Raw genomic sequence first — 16,378 nt, forward strand, 5'->3', positions numbered from 1 at the left:
GGCTGTAAATACAAATAGCAGATACATTCCATTACAGCTGCGCCATCATAGGTTTGGACAACGAGTTTCTCTATGAAGTTAAACTCAGACATCTTAAAATTCATAAAGTCAAACACAGACTGCGCATCTCGCCCACTTGACACATCAAAGTGGCCCAATAAACGTTCCTGAATAAAGCCCTGATCATCKACATACCTGACAATAACAACTGCAAGCAGACTGGTGGGACCATAGGTCCCAGAGCGGTGGGACAATTTTTAATAGTTGATCAGACGGAGAAATCGTCTCGTTTTCATCCGATACAGCATGTCAGATTTCTAATGTTTAGGTGTAGCCTAGGCTGCTGCAACATTTATGTCATGAGTTTTTACTTGTGTATGTCCGGAGTGATTGTGTTATCTTTGCTAAATAAATAACGGAGGAAAGTGGAAAGCCTACCTGAGCACACGCAAAATAAATGCGCCGCGTCAACCTCTCTCGTTAATATAACTTTAATGGATGAGGCGATGGAAGCTATCAAATCATTCGGAATTGTTTTCAACATCCCAGTAAAGCATCATAATGTGCAATTACCTCTGCTGTTTTCAACATCCCAGTAAAGCATCATAATGTGCAATTACCTCTGCAAGCTCCTTGTAGTTGCCCTTGTTAACGGAGCTTTCCCTCTCGTCGTGTCCTCCTAAAAGCAAATTACTGCATGCCCCCTTTGTTTTTTCATTTAGCTGAATGATTGATGTTCTTAAGGTCACTGCACCCCCTTCGACCAAGGCTCAGACGTTCCAAAAAGCAGGTKAGGCCAGCAATACAGGCGGCCTGGTGAAAGGCTCCCTGTTAACCAGCAATACTTTTGATTGAAGTTAGTATTGAACGCACTCATCTTTTAATCTGTCTTCATGAAACTGATCTCAGGCAGAGGTCGACCCTCACTTTTAATTCGCACCTTTTCCGTGTACCCCAGAGAATGAAAGGYGTTCTTCAACAAAAAGTCCAACATTTTCAGCAGCGTTGGCCATTCTAAAATTCTGCCGGAGAAAACTGCACACTTGTGCAGGTAGATAGCTAGCTACTGAAGTTAGCAAAGCAAATTTAAATAAATTGCACCAATTGAACACGGAAGTGGTCATAATTACCATGTATGTCTATGGAAGGGGGTGAGGCCTACGAGCATCCTAGGTTTTGTATTGAAGTCAACGTAGCCAGAGGAGGACGGAAGCTAGGTTAGTTGACAATGGTAGTTGTCAATACTTGTGTTGGAGCTTCCGTCCWCCTCTGGCTACATTGACTTCAATACAAAACCTAGGATGCTCGTATTATTAAGCATAATCATTATGGCTCTAGATTGCATGTAAAAGCTGTTTCAGGTGTTTWAAAAATCCCAAATGCTCCAACTTGGGGGGGCATAGCCCCARTCTGGACCACGCCCCAGCCATCCTCACATACATTGTGAGMTTTTTTGGGGTTCATGACGTCCCTGGGCAGAACTGTTTTGTCTGTGATGTTCCATGGTTCTGGAACGTCATGATGCAGCAGTGGCCAGAGGCTCGTTACTGCCTGTCAGAGTCTCATCGCTCACTAACTTCACAGTGACAAATGACATGACAAAGAGCTCCCACTGTTAAATGGATGAAAGATAGCTCAATCTGTCTGTCCCTCCAATGTAATGCAGAAAAGATACAAACACTCTCAGTTTCTTGGATTTCCAGAAGGAAGGGCTAGTAATTACGCAACAATCGATCTCTCTCTCTTCTTCTTCTCACTCTCTCTGTCCCTTCTTCTGTGCAACACATGCACACACATGAAAACAYTTTCTCGTGACTGGCAGAAGCTAAAATCTTTCATGGAACTGTGTATGTGTGTCATTATGCAATTTAGGTTTTACAAGGAGTTTGAAACATTTTCACTTTCAGTTTTTTATGGGGGCTAGATAACATATTCCATTATATGTATAGGCGATGCTATGTCAAGGCTATGCTATGCTATGTCAAGGCTATGCGATGCTATGTCAAGGCTATGCGATGCTATGTCAAGGCTATGCTATGCTATATCAAGCTGGTACCTCTTCAATACTTCAACTCAAGAGATCAGGGTTGGGGAAAGTACCGTAAGGTACCGTTTATCATCAAAGATAATTTTTCAATTCTTGAAATGGAATATCAATTCCCTTACTTATTTGAAATGAAATGTATATCAAATCAAATCAAACTTTATTTTTCACTTGCAACAAGTGTAGACCTTACCGTGAAATGCTTACTTACAAGCCATTAACCAACAGTGCAGTTCAAGAAGAATTAAGAAAATATTTACCAAATGAACTAAAGTGAAATATAATCAAAAGTWACACAATAACATAACAATAACGAGGCTATATACAGGGGGTACTGGTATTGAGTAAGTGTGCGAGGGTACAGGTTAGAGGTAATTTGTACATGTAGGTAGAGGTGAAGTGACTATGCATAGATGAAAACAGCGAGTAGCAGCAGTGTACAAAACAAATGGATGGGGGGGGGTCAATGTAATAGTCCGGTGGCCATTTGATGAATTGTTCAGCAGTCTTATGGCTTGGGGGTAGAAGCTGTTAAGGAGCCTTTTGGTCCTAGACTTGGKGCTCCGGTACCACTTGCCATGCGGTAGAAGAGAAAACAGTCAATGACTTGGGTGACTGGAGTCTCTGACTTTTTTATGGGCTTTCCTCTGACACTGCCCATTATATAGGTCCTGGATTGCAGGAAGCTTGGCCCCAGTGATGMACTGGGCCYTACGCACTACCCTCTGTAGCGCSTTACGGTCAGATGCCGAGCAGTTGCCATACCAGGTGGTGATGCAACCAGTCAGGATGCTCTCGATGGTGCAGCTGTAGAACTTTTTGAGGATCTGAGGACCCATGCCAAATCTTTTCAGTCTCCTGAGGGGGAAAAGGTTATGTCGTGCCCTCTTCACGACTGTCTTGGTGTGTTTGGACCATGATAGATCGTTGGTGATGTGGACACCAAGGAACTTGAAACTCTCGACCCGCTCCACTACAGCCCAGTTGATGTTAATGGGGGCCTGTTCGGCCCACTTGTTCCTGTAGTCCACGATCAGCTCCTTTGTCTTGCTCACATTGAGGGAGAGGTTGTTGTCCTGGCACCACACTGCCAGTTCTCTGACCTCCTCCCTATAGGCTGTCTCATCGTTGTCGGTGATCAGGCCTACTACTGCTGTGTCGTCAGCAAACTTAATGATGGTGTTGGAGTCATGTTTTGCCACGTACAGGAGGGGACTAAGTACACACCCCTAAGGGGCCTCAGTGTTGAGGATCAGCGTGGCAGACGTGTTGTTGCCTACCCTTACCAGATGGGGGGCGGCCCGTCAGGAAGTCCAGGATCCAGTTGCAGAGGTGTTTAGTCCCAGGGTCCTTAGCTGATTGATGASCTTCGTGGGCACTATGGTGTTGAACGCTAAGCTGTAGTCAATGAACAGCATTCTCACATAGGTGTTTGTTTCGTCCGGGTGGGAAAGGGCAGTGTGGAGTGCGATTGAGATTGCGTTATCTGTGGATCTGTTGGGCGGTATGCAAATTGGAGTGGATCTAGGGTATCAGGGAGGATGCTGCTGATGTGAGCCATGACCAGCCTTTAAAAGCACTTCATGGCTGCCGACGTGAGTGCTACGGGGCGGTAAACATTTTGGCAGGTTACCTTTGCTTCCTTGGGCACAGGGACAATGGTGGTCTGCTTGAAACATGTAGGTATTACAGACTCAGTCAGGGAGAGGTTGAAAATGTCAGTGAAGACACTTGCCAGTTGGTCCGCGCATTTGAGTATACGTCTTGGTAATCCATCTGACCCCGTGGCTTTGTGAATGTTGACCTGTTTAAAGGTCTTGCTCACGTCGGCTACCGAGAGCGTTATCAAACAGTCATCCAGAACACCTGGTGCTCTTGTGCATGCTTCAGTGTTGCTTGCCTCGAAGCGAGCATAAAAGGCATTTAGTTTGTCTGGTAGGCTCGCGTCACTGGGCAGCTCGCGTCTGGGTTTCCCTTTGTAGTCCATAATAGTTTTCAAGCCCTGCCACATCTGACGAGCGTCAGAGCCGGTGTAGTAGGATTCCATCTTAATCCTGTATTGACGCTTTCCTTGTTTGATGGTTTGTCTGATGGCAGAGCGGGATTTCTTATAGGCGTCCGGATTAGTGTCCCGCTCTTGAAAGCGGCAGCTCTAGTAGCTCGATGCGGATGTTGCCTGTAATCCATGGCTTCTGGTTGGGGTATGTACGTACGGGCTGTGGGGCGAGACGTCATTGATGCACTTATTGATCCGTGGCATCTGACCACTTCCGTATTGAGCGAGTCACTGGTACTTCCTACTTTAGTTTTTGCTTGTAAGCAGGAATCAGGACGATAGAATTATGGTCGGATTTGCCATGGAGGGCGGGGGAGAGCTTTGTATGCATCTCTGTGTATGGAGTAAAGGGGTCTAGAGTTTTTTTTTGTCTGGTTGCACATGTGACATGCTGGTAAAGATTTGGTCAAACGGATTTAGTTTGCCTGCATTAAAGTCCCCGCATAGGAGTGGCTTCTGGCTGAGCATTTTCTTGTTTGCTTATGGCCTTATATAGTTGATTGAGTGTACTCTTAGTGCCAGATCGGTTGTGCTGGTAAAAGATGGCTATGAATAATATAGATGAGAACTCTCTTGGTAGATAGTGTGGTCTACAACTTATCATATGGTACTCTACGTCAGACGAGCAATACCTCGAGACTTTTTTAATATTAGACATCGCTACCAGCTGTTATTGACAAAAAGACACACACCACCACCCTCGTCTTACCAGATGTAGCTTCTCTGTTCTGCCAGTGCATTGAAAATCCCACAGCTCAATATTGTCCGTGTCGTTGTTCAGCCACGACTCTGTGAAACATAGGATATTACAGTTCTTAATGTCCTGTTTCTGTTGGTAGGATAATCGTAATCCTAGGTCATCCATTTTATTTTCCAATGATTGCATGTTAGCAAGTAGAATTGATGGCAATGGGAGTTTACTCACTCGCCTACGGATTCTCAGAATGCAGCCCGATCTGCATCCTCTTTTCCTCCGTCTTTTCTTCACGCAAATGACAGGGATCTGGGCCTGTTCCCACTAGAGAACAGTATATCTTTCTCGTCTGACTCATTAAAGGAAAAACCTTCTTCCAGTTCGTGGTGAGTAATCCCTGTTCTGATGTCGAGAAAGTTYTTTTCGGTCATAAGAGACGGTAGCAGCAACATTATGTACAAAATAAGTTTAAAAAAAATAAGTTACAAACAACGCAAAAAAAATAAAAAAAATAGCACAATTGAATACGGGCATGTAAAACGTCAGCCATACTCTTCGGAGCCATTTCTGAGATATCTCTTGTTGAAACAGATTGTGGTACAGCAGGCTGCTCCAAAGCAAGATAGCTATTAACTAGTGTTGAGCTATGATGACAAGCCTTTTGTCTTCTGTATTTAAATTAGTCACTAACCAGGAGTGACAGGACCTCCATTCCCCTGCTGGGAGGGATTCTAGACCCTCGTTTATGCAGCTCTATTTTAGAACAAGTTATTTTCTTCTTGGATGATTTTCAGGACAAATCCACTTCAAAATCCTTGCTGGTCTCAACACAATATCCTCCTTGGCCAGATAACAATTTGTCCTTAATAATTCCATCACTTAAATGAACTTTAAAATCGTCACATGTCCTAGCTGTAGGCTACTTGTTTTAATGGCTCTAACATGCTCTCAGGTTACAGCTTGTAGAGATGATCTAAAACATGTTTCCCAGCATTCTAATATGAGTTGAAGAAAATGTGAATAAAAGTTATAAGGTGAAACATCGGAAACCAAACTTCTTAGGAGAGATGAATTTATTAAAAATCCTTTGAAATCAACATCGGAAGACATAACTTGAGAGATAAAGAGATAAAGAGATATAAAGAGATAAAGTCAMAACTTGAGAGAGTTTTACAAGATCAAGTGTGAAAATGACTTTGTTAGCAAAGGCATAATGGAGATTATGAGCCCCGGCTCTCATATCTGAAACTGTGCTGAGTGGAGGCTACAACTGCCTCGAATACATCTCAGACATTACACTGGAGCGGAGACTGGCTGATGTCTCACTGTCGCCCCTGAGGACACTGTTGATCCAAGGCATGTAGGCAGAGAGCTTCATGTAGACAGCGTATTTCTCCACGGCACAGGTCTTATCGAAGGACAGGATCCCTGCAGCATACACTCTGCCGTCTTTGGGGTCCTGAACTGCCAGGGCACCGCCTGCATCCCCAAAGCACACATTCTCCTGGTACCTGCTGGCTCCAGTACAGAACATGTTGTCGTCTACGGTTGGAGTGCTGCTCAGCACTTGGCCACCGCGGTGGTACTCTGCCTTACAGGAGCTATGCGATGCCACAGGCAACACCAGGTGTTTCAGTGACTCAGCGGGGGTGAAGTGGACCCCCCAGCCCCAGCCTGTGATGATGCCTTTCTCCTGGGCTGCCTCAGCCAGGTCCTCACCCCTCTCAGGCAGAGGGATGGGCATCACAGCCTCGCTCAGGGTGAATGGCTCCTTCAGCTGAATCAGAGCCAGGTCGTTGTCCCAGTCTGACACGCTCTGGAAGCCTGGGTGCAGAACCACCTAGAAGGGGGAAGGGAATAATTCATAGGACCTCTTTTTGATGATCTACTGTATTTGTGCTCTAACTACCTGTAAGACTGAAAATGATGATGTAGGTGAGAGAGCGCAGTGCAGTTCTGCTTGCTGAAAATACTGAATTGTCTGAATATTGTTTGAAGGAGATGGTAATGGGCATACTAGCTCACCTTTTCTACAGCAACTTCTTTGGAGTCATTGGCTTGGGAGTGTCGCGTGATGCCTAGGTACACCTTGGGGATGATTGGTTCTTTCCCCTTGGTGTCCTGCCTACTTTTCCTGACAAACAAGTTCCTGCCAGCAGTCAGGACCCAGCGGTCAGAGATTAGAGCTCCCCCAGCGAAGCCTCCGTTCATGACGTTTTTACTCAGGTAGACCATGGCCTGCCAGGGGACATGAGGGGCCAGGGTGCCCCCAACCATACGCCTGAAGCGCAGGTCTGGGTAAGAAACACAACAAAAAAAATTATATACAATCTCTATATGGTTAAAACATCCCCAACTCAGCACCACCTAGCACATACTGCTGTGCAACTCAAACACAACTGTAAAAGAGTATTGCAGAAAAATGAAATGTGCCTCAATACAATTCCAGCCTTAGTTTGAGTTTGAGTTTGCTAAAATCATCACTATTCACTTGAATACACATAGRATTTGGTAATAGCTTGTGGAACCTTTCAGCTTTGACCTGACAAAAGTTCAGTAAATTCATTAATCATCTACTATTATCTATTATCTACTATTAAAAAAAAATATATATGTCTTGTCATGACTTGAGCCAGACAAGGCTAGCTTTCACAGAATTACCTTGGAGGTCACAATATGCACAAACCTAGATGAGGAAGGAATTAGTGTCATTTCTCTTCTCAAACATTTTCCTGAAACGCTTGATGAGAGGTGGATTTTTTGAGGAATTTTACTTTTCAAGGCTTTCATGCTCTGTAGATTTTCCTAATGACAWATCTTACCATCCAGCTTGGAGAAAGCTGAGACTGAGGATCTCTCCTTTCTTTCCTCCCTGCTTGCCTTCTCTTTGATCCCTGTCATCTCATGTGTGTCGCTGCTGAATCGATTTTTAAGATAATCGGGATAATAGCTGTGAGCCGTGAGACTTAACAAGGTTCTCACTTGAAAGTGATGGTGACATCCTCATTTTGGCCACAGCTACTGTATTCTCTTCCTCTTACAGAGGCCAACAGGCTGAATAGGAACAGCTTGTGTCTGCTCAGCTCAGAGTTGCGTAAGGGGAGCCATAGTGAAGATTGGCTGCAGAACATCCGATGAGAGTGACAGTGTAATTGAAATGTGAGTGATATCCTTACACGAACCAGTCACAATGGGCCAGCAAATATAATATGTTTCGGAAATAAACAAATTGCACATGTGAAAACACACGTATAATGTGTATGTCCAATATTTTTGGGCGATATTCTGCATCAATTGTGTCACTYACACCCACCTTAACATAGACATGGGATAAGAAAGGTTGTCAATGCTCCTTGATCTTTAAAATGTACATGTTTTTYTTTGAAAACGTTTCATCCCTCTCACTTTGTTGACATTTCAATCTAAATCAGGAGAAGTAAGCCCGTATTGGCATAAAGCAGGGAGTTGGTTATGTGTCAGTTAGACAGATAGCTACCTGAATCGTCTGAGATCTCATCAATTGATTTGGTTTTGGTTTTGTTTTTGATTTTGATTTTGATTTTGACCTGTGCCAGACAGACACAGGAGGCCGCGAGGAGCACTGCCAGGGATGACCTGCGGACAGAACGAACACATGAYTACAGTACACACACACAGAGCCAACTGACTGACAGAGCCCAAACACTCACTAGTACCACAGCTAACGGTTCATTTACTTAGGGAGTCTCGGGGCTTGCTTGTTGACCTATATTTAGAAAAGGTCTCTAGCTAGAGCAGTTTGAATGTTTTTTTAAAAGATTTAAGTAGCTGTGTTTCCCTGCCATTTTACAAAGATCCATTGTTAAAAGTCATTTCAGAGATTCATTTGGATTGGTACTGCAACGACAACAATTGCCAGGCAACTAGGGTTTTGTTGAGGAAAGAATATGAAAAGTATAACATACCACATTTTGATGGAAATATCTGTTTATCAGTTTGTATGTTGAGCTGTGTCTCCTCTGTAGACGTTGTACTCTGTGAGAAGTTATAGGAAGGACCAAGGCCTTATATCTGCTGAGGAGAGAACTCACCCCCTGTCTGCCCACCCCTGGGAATTTTGCTGGACACAGCTTCCGTTCTGATTCCCGAAAATCGGAGAGATTGCAAAATCTCTGTTCATGCCAACCCATTATTGGAATCGTGTCTAAACCCTAACCCTGACCCCATCTGGAGCTCAGCCACAGCCAACGAGTATCAGAGAAGACCATCTGAGGGATAAATCATTTCACAGGGTAGGAATTATGAAACCAGAACAGAACACAGCACATCTATAATGTGTGTGTCAATTTGGTTTATTGAAAGTAAATGAGGTGCATATAAATGCCGCATTAGAGTGTGTTATTTWAAAAAATGTGGTACCATCATAATCCCATAATTTTCTTGATCATGTTATTTGGAAAACCCCAATAAAAAGTTGTTGTTGTTTGTTGTTGACTCACATTTGCTGTTTACGACTCACTTTGGTAACACTGTACTTGACATCCAGCGTCATAAAACATTATGACTCAGTCATAACCATGTCATAATATGTCATAACAGCTGACATAACTGTTATAATATGGTCATAACAATGTCATGACACTATATTTGGTCCTGTTGTGCATATATTGTGTTATTTTATGGCTGGTTATAACACCTACATAAGAGTGTCAAACCCACAAACCTACACACAAGGCAAAACATTCCATTACACCATAACCTACATGTCAAAAGTATGTTTATGTTATATAAAAATGTTTGAAATTGACCATATTGAATTATTGTAATTGCGCACACATTGATGTCAGACATTTTTTATTTATTTAAAAAAATAGTATTTCACCTTTATTTAACCAGGTAGGCCAGTTGAGAACAAGTTCTCATTTACAACAGCGACCTGGCCAAGATAAAGCAAAGCAGTGCGACAAAAAACAACAAAACAGAGTTACACGTGTGATAAACAGAAGTACAGTCAATAACACAATAAAAAAATCTATATACAGGTGTGCAAATGGAGTAAGGAGGTAAGGCAATAAATAGGCCAATAGTAGCGAAGTAATTACAATTTAGCAAATTAACACTGGAGTGATAGATGTGCAGATGATGATGTGCAAGTAGAAATACTGGTGTGCAAAGAGCAAAAAAAGTTAATAAAAACAATATGGGGATAAGGTAGGTAGTTGGATAGGCTATTTACAGATGGGCTATGTACAGCTGCAGCGATCGGTAAACTGCTCAGATAGCTGATGCTTGAAGTTAGTGAGGGAGATATACCATTGAAGTCGGGGTTAACATACACCTTACCCAAATACATTTAAACTCAGTTTTTCACAATTCCTGACATTAAATCCTAGTAAAAGTTCCCTGTCTTTGGTCAGTTAGGATCACCACTTTATTTTAAGACTGTGAATGTCAGAGAAATAGTAGGGAGAATGATTTATTTCAGCTTTTATTTCTTTCATCACATTCCCAGTGGGTCAGAAGTTTACATACACTCAATTAGTATTTGGTAGCATTGTCTTGAATTGTTTAACTTGGGTCAAAGGTTTTGGGTAGCCTTCCTCAAGCTTCCACAATAAGTTGGGTGAATTTTGGCCCATTCCACCTGACAGAGCTGGTATACTGAGTCAGGTTTGTAGGCCTCCTTGCTCGCACACACTTTTTCAGTTCTGCCCACAGATTTTCTATGAGTTGAGGTCAGGGCTTGTGATTGCCACTCCGGAAAGCTGATGTCTCTATTATATGCTGTGTTGCTTGCTCGAAGCGAGCTAGAAGTGATTTAGCTCGTCTGGTAGGCTCGTGTCACTGGGCAGCTCGCGGCTGTGCTTCCTTTGTAGTCTGTAATAGTTTGCAAGTCCTGCACATAAGACGAGCATCGGAGCCAGTGTAATATGGTTCAATCTTAGCCCTGTATTTACGCTTTGCCTGTTTGATGGTTCGTCGCAGGGCGTAGCAAGATTTTTTTAAGCTTCTGGCTTAGAGTCCTTGAAGCGGCAGCTCTACCTTTAGTCAGTGCGAATGTTGCTGTAATCCATGGCTTCTGGTTGGGGTATGTACGTACAGTTACTGTGGGACGACGTCCTTGATGCACTTATTGATAAAGCCAGTGACTGATGTGGTGTACTCCTCAATGCCATCGGAAGAATCCCGGAACATGTTCCAGTCTGTGATAGCAAAACAGTCCTGTGTTTAGCATCTGCTTCATCTGACCACTTTTTATTGACCGAGTCACTGGTGCTTCCTGCTTTAATTTTTGCTTGTATGCAGGAATCAGGAGGATAGAGTTGTGGTCGGATTTACCAAATGGAGGGTGAGGGAGAGCTTTGTACGCGTCTCCGTGTGTGGAGTACAGATGATCTAGAATTTTTTCCCTCTGGATGCACATTTAACATGTTGATAGAAATTTGGTAGAACTGATTTAAGTTTCCTGCATTAAAGTCTCTGGCCACTAGTAGCGCCGCCTGGGTGAGTGGTTTCCTGTTTGCTTATTCCTTATACAGCTGACTGAGTAACAGCTTTGTGAAATCATGTGAATTCCACTTGGCTGTTGACAGAGGGAGAAAGACAGGTAGCTAGTAGTGTAAAGTTGAGTAAACAAGTAGTCTGACTTTTGCCATGCTTCTAGTCTCTCAACAACATTAGGAAAATCGCAGCCTTGCAACTAAAGATTTGCGTTGTGTTGGGGAAAGATTGTAGTATTATGTGACTTTCTTCCACTGGGAGATCTGGTCATTATCTGATGTATTCAATTCTGAGTTTGCATCTATAACACTTTATATACGTCATAGAATACTGAATATAACAAAACTGTTAGACATAGAAACACCGGATTTTCTGCATAAAAAAATCTAATAATGTTTATAAATGATTAATTTGAAAAATAAGAATACTCACTCCACCCGTGAGGCCACTAGATCATTTGACTGCAGGACAGGGCTACTACCACACCAGTTGAAAGCACCTTCTGACATGTATCAGTGTGCGATCTCATTCTTTGGCCACTCGTAGGAGTGGAGTAGTTTGTTCATAGCCATCCTTCTTTTGTCCGTGCAAAATTAGTTTGCTCTATAGTATCGATTAAATGTCAATGAGAGGCTGTAATGATTGTGTCTGGAGAAGGAGAGAGAGACCAAGGTGCAGCGTGGTAAGTGGTCATATTTTTATTATAAAATCAAAAACACTTGAAACACAACAAACGAACAGTCCTGAAGGTGAACAAAACACTAAACAGGAAACAACCACCCACAAACAAAGTGGGAAAACAGGCTACCTAAATTGGCTCCAATCAGAGCAACGACAGACAGCTGCCTCTGATTGGAACCACACCAGGCAAACACACAGAAACAGAAAACCTAGACCTACAACATAGATACCCAGACATAGAATACCCACCCACATCACACCCTGACCAAACTAAAATAGAAACATACAAAGCAATCTACGGTCAGGCGTGACAGAGGCTTTCATTGACAAACAGAAAAAAGCTGCAGTGCTTTGTAGCAAAGAGGTGAGCGTACAACGTACAGTATGTTGTCGTGTACTTATATTACTGTAGATTAGGGATTGATACTGGCTGAACAGTATCATGTACCTCATCAGTGTAATTACAGCATATAAAAGCCATTGTTAATAGGATGTGTCATAGCTAACGAGTTAGCAGATTGTCTCTCACATGGTCTCATCTGTATCATTCTTCATGTCTCTGAAACAGGTGGGCGGGCTGGCATAACGCAATGACTGATGCAAGGACAGAGGGATAGACGCATGCTTGCTTGCCTGCCTACTTGCTTGCTTGCCTGGCACTGTTGCTGTTGATGTCTCTGAACTGTCATGCTCTTAGTGCCGATGTTACATAGACTGGTAACGTCATTGTGGTCTATGTCACACTCTCACAACCACTGACTGTCCTTCGGCCTTGTGTTCCAGACTGGAACCTGTGTGTTGTGTTGGGTATCACACTACAGGACAGGACATGATGTACAGGTACGTGTACAGATAAAAACAGCCATCCATCATTTCATTTAGCATTTTCACGTGTGTGTGTGTGTGTTGTATGTGTGTGTGTGTGTGTGTGGTGTGTGTGTGTGTGTGTGTGTGTGTGTGTGTGTGTGTGTGTGTGTGTGTGTGTGTGTGTGTGTGTGTGTGTGTGTGTGTGTATCAAATGTTATTTGTTACATGCGCCAAATACAACAGGGAAATGCTTACTTACAAACTCTTTCCCAAGATGTAGAGTTTTACATAAAAAGATAAAAAGCACACAAGCACAAGCATGAAGCTATATACAAGGAGTACCAATACCATATCAATGTGCAGGGATCGTGGTAGTTGAGGTAATTGACATGTTACATGTACGAAGGTGGGGCTCCCGAGTGGCGCAGCAGTCTAAGGCACTGCATCTCAGTGCAAGAGGTGTCACTACAGTCCCTGGTTTGAATCCAGGCTGTATCACATCCGGCCGTGATTGGGAGTCCCATAGGGCGGCGCACAATAGGCCCGKTGTCGTCCGGGTTTGGCCGGGTMGGCCGTCATTGTGAATAWGAATTTGTTCTTAACTGACTTGCCTAGTTAAAGGTTAAATAAATATATAAATATAATAATAAGAGTGAAAAGTAGCAGCAGTGCATATGCTGGGTGTGAGTGTGTGGTGGCATGTGCGTGTGTATGTGACATCAGTATGCGTGAGTGTGTTATGTGTGTGTGTGTGTTGTGTGTGTGGATAGAGACATGTGAATGTGTATATAGCCAGTGCAGGTAGAGTCAGTACAGATAGTCTGAGAAGCTATTCAGCAGTCGAATTGCTTTCAAGATAGAAGCTATCTTGGAGCCTGTTGGTCTGAGACCCGTTGCTCCGGTAGCACAGAGAACAGTCCATGCGCTTAGGTGGCTGAAGTCTTTGGCAATTTCCTGGGCCTTCCTTAGACACCGCCTGGTATAAACGTCCAGGATGGCATGGAGTTCGGACCCAGAGAAGTACTAGGCTATCCGCACCACCCTCTGTAGAGCCTTGTGGTCGAGGGCGGTGCAGTTGCCACACCAGACGGCGAAGCAGCCAGTGGAGTAAACATGGACTAAAACAAACATACAGTCAATAATACAGTAGAAAAATAAGTCTATATACAATGTGAGCAAATGAGGTGAGATAAGGGAGGTAAAGGCAAAAAAAAAGCCATGGTGGCGAAGTAAATACAATATAGCAAGTAAAACACTGGAATGGTAGATTTGCAGTGGAAGAATGTGCAAAGTAGAAATAGAAATAATGGGGTGCAAAGGAGCAAAATAAATAAATAAATAAATAAATACAGTAGGGGAAGAGGTAGTTGTTTGTGCTAAATTATAGATGGGCTATGTACAGGTGCAGTAATGTGTGAGCTGCTCTGACAGCTGGTGCTTAAAGCTAGTGAGGGAGATAAGTGTTTCCAGTTTCAGAGATTTTTGTAGATCGTTCCAGTCATTGGCAGCAGAGAACTGGAAGGAGAGTGAGCCAAAGGAAGAATTGGCTTTTGGGGTGACCAGAGAGATATACCTGCTGGAGCGCGTGCTACAGGTGGGTGCTGCTATGGTGACCAGCGAGCTGMGATAAGGGGGGACTTTACCTAGCAGGGTCTTGTAGATGACCTGGAGCCAGTGAGTTTGGCGACGAGTATGAAGCGAGGGCCAGACAACGAGAGCCTACGGGTCACAGTGGTGGGTAGTATATGGGGCTTTGGTGACAAAACGGATGGCACTGTGATAGACTGCATCCAATTTATTGAGTAGGGTATTGGAGGCTATTTTGTAAATGACATCGCCGAAGTCGAGGATTGGTAGGATGGTCAGTTTTACGAGGGTATGTTTGGCAGCATGAGTGAAGGATGCTTTGTTGGGAATAGGAAGCCAATTCTAGATTTAACTTTGGATTGGAGATGTTTGATGTGAGTCTGGAAGGAGAGTTTACAGTCTAACCAGACACCTAGGTATTTGTAGTTGTCCACATATTCTAAGTCAGAACCGTCCAGAGTAGTGATGCTGGACGGGCGGGCAGGTGCAGGCAGCGATCGGTTGAAGAGCATGCTTTTACTTGTATTTAAGAGCAGTTGGAGGCCACGGAAGGAGAGTTGTATGGCATTGAAGCTCGTCTGGAGGGTTGTTAACACAGTGTCCAAAGAAGGGCCAGAAGTATACAGAATGGTGTGTCTAGCGTAAGAGGTGGATCAACTCACCAGCAGCAAAGAGCGACTCATTGATGTATACAGAGAAGAGAATCGGCCCAAGAATTGACCCTGTGGCACCCCATAGAGACTGCAGATATCGACAACAGGCCTCTGATTTGACACGCTGAACTCTACAGAGAAGTAGTTGGTGAACCAGGCGAGCAATCATTTGAGAAACCAAGGCTATCGAGTCTGCCGATGAGGATGTGGTGATTGACAGAGTCGAAAGCCTTGGCCAGGTCAATGAATACGGCTGTACGTATTTGTTTTACGATGCGGTTAAGATATCGTTTAGGACCTTGAGCGTGGCTGAGGTGCACCCATGACCAGCTCTGAAACCAGATTGCATAGGAGAAGGTGCGGTGGGATTCAAAATGGTCGGTAATCTGTTTGTTGACTTGGCTTTCGAAGACGTTAGAAGGCAGGTGAGGATAGATATAGGTCTGTTAGCAGTTTGGGTCAAGAGTGTTCCCCCTTTGAAGAGGGGGATGAGCAGCTGTTTCCAATCTTTTGGAATCTCAGACGACACGAAAGAGAGGTTGAACAGGCTTGTAATAGGGTTTCAACAATTTCGGCAGATAATTTTAGAAAGGGTCCAGATGTCTAGGCGGCTGATTTGTAGGGGTCCCGATTTTGCACTCTTTTCAACATCAGCTGACTGGATTTGGGAGAAGGAGAAATGGGGAAGGCTTGGGCAGTTGCTGTTGGGGTGCAGTGCGGTTGACCGGGTGAGTAGCCAGTGGAAAGCATGGCGCCCGTAGAAAAATGCTTATTGAAATTCTCAATTATAGTCGGATCTGTAGTTCATTGATAGTTTGTGTGTAGTGAGGAGTCAAGCTTTAATTGTAGGATTGTAAGATGCTCTCATTGTTGCAGCTATAGAACTTCTTAGATCTGGGGCCAAATCGGTGGTGTGTGTGTGGTGTGTGTGTGCTGTGTGTGGTGTGTTGTGTGTGTGTGTGTGTGTGTGTGTGTGTGTGTGTGTGGTGTGTGTGTGTAGTGTGTTGTGTGTGTGTGTGTGTGGTGTGTGTGTGTGTGTGTGTCTTTTTGTTATTGTTTTTGTTTTGTTGTTGACAACAGAGGAGGAGGATCCTGGCAGCGACGTCAAAAAATTGCAGTACATATGTGCTTTTCTATCACGCATGCAATGATGTCAGAGGGAAACAGTGTTGGTTTTGCAGTAACTTCTTTGTTGTTGTAATATCCAAACGGACGTGCCGTTTTCACAATTAGGATTCCACTCTGTAGCCTTTTCTGCAGTCAAATGACCTAGTGGCTCTCAAAAAGAGGATGTGTTATGACAAGCTATCCACTCCTACGAGTAGGAGTACTTTTGTTTCAAAGTAGATTTGTTTGACTACCAAGAAACACTCTGT

The 16,378-nt window shown here is 43.7% G+C and overlaps 1 protein-coding gene across 1 annotated transcript; it reads right to left on the minus strand.

The window, feature by feature from the left end:
• Positions 1-5,849: 5,849 nt before the first annotated feature.
• On the minus strand, positions 5,850-8,845 carry LOC111975073 (haptoglobin). The gene is made up of 4 exons (XM_024003238.2): positions 8,739-8,845; positions 8,291-8,409; positions 6,820-7,088; positions 5,850-6,634 (listed from the first exon to the last, which is right to left on the minus strand). The coding sequence occupies exons 1-4, from the start codon at positions 8,741-8,743 to the stop codon at positions 6,059-6,061; spliced, it is 969 nt and encodes a 322-aa protein (XP_023859006.1). The 5' UTR covers positions 8,744-8,845; the 3' UTR covers positions 5,850-6,058.
• Positions 8,846-16,378: the final 7,533 nt, after the last annotated feature.

Source organism: Salvelinus sp. IW2-2015, linkage group LG15 (genome assembly GCF_002910315.2).
Source record: "Salvelinus sp. IW2-2015 linkage group LG15, ASM291031v2, whole genome shotgun sequence".
In the NCBI taxonomy this organism is placed as follows: domain Eukaryota; kingdom Metazoa; phylum Chordata; class Actinopteri; order Salmoniformes; family Salmonidae; genus Salvelinus; species Salvelinus sp. IW2-2015.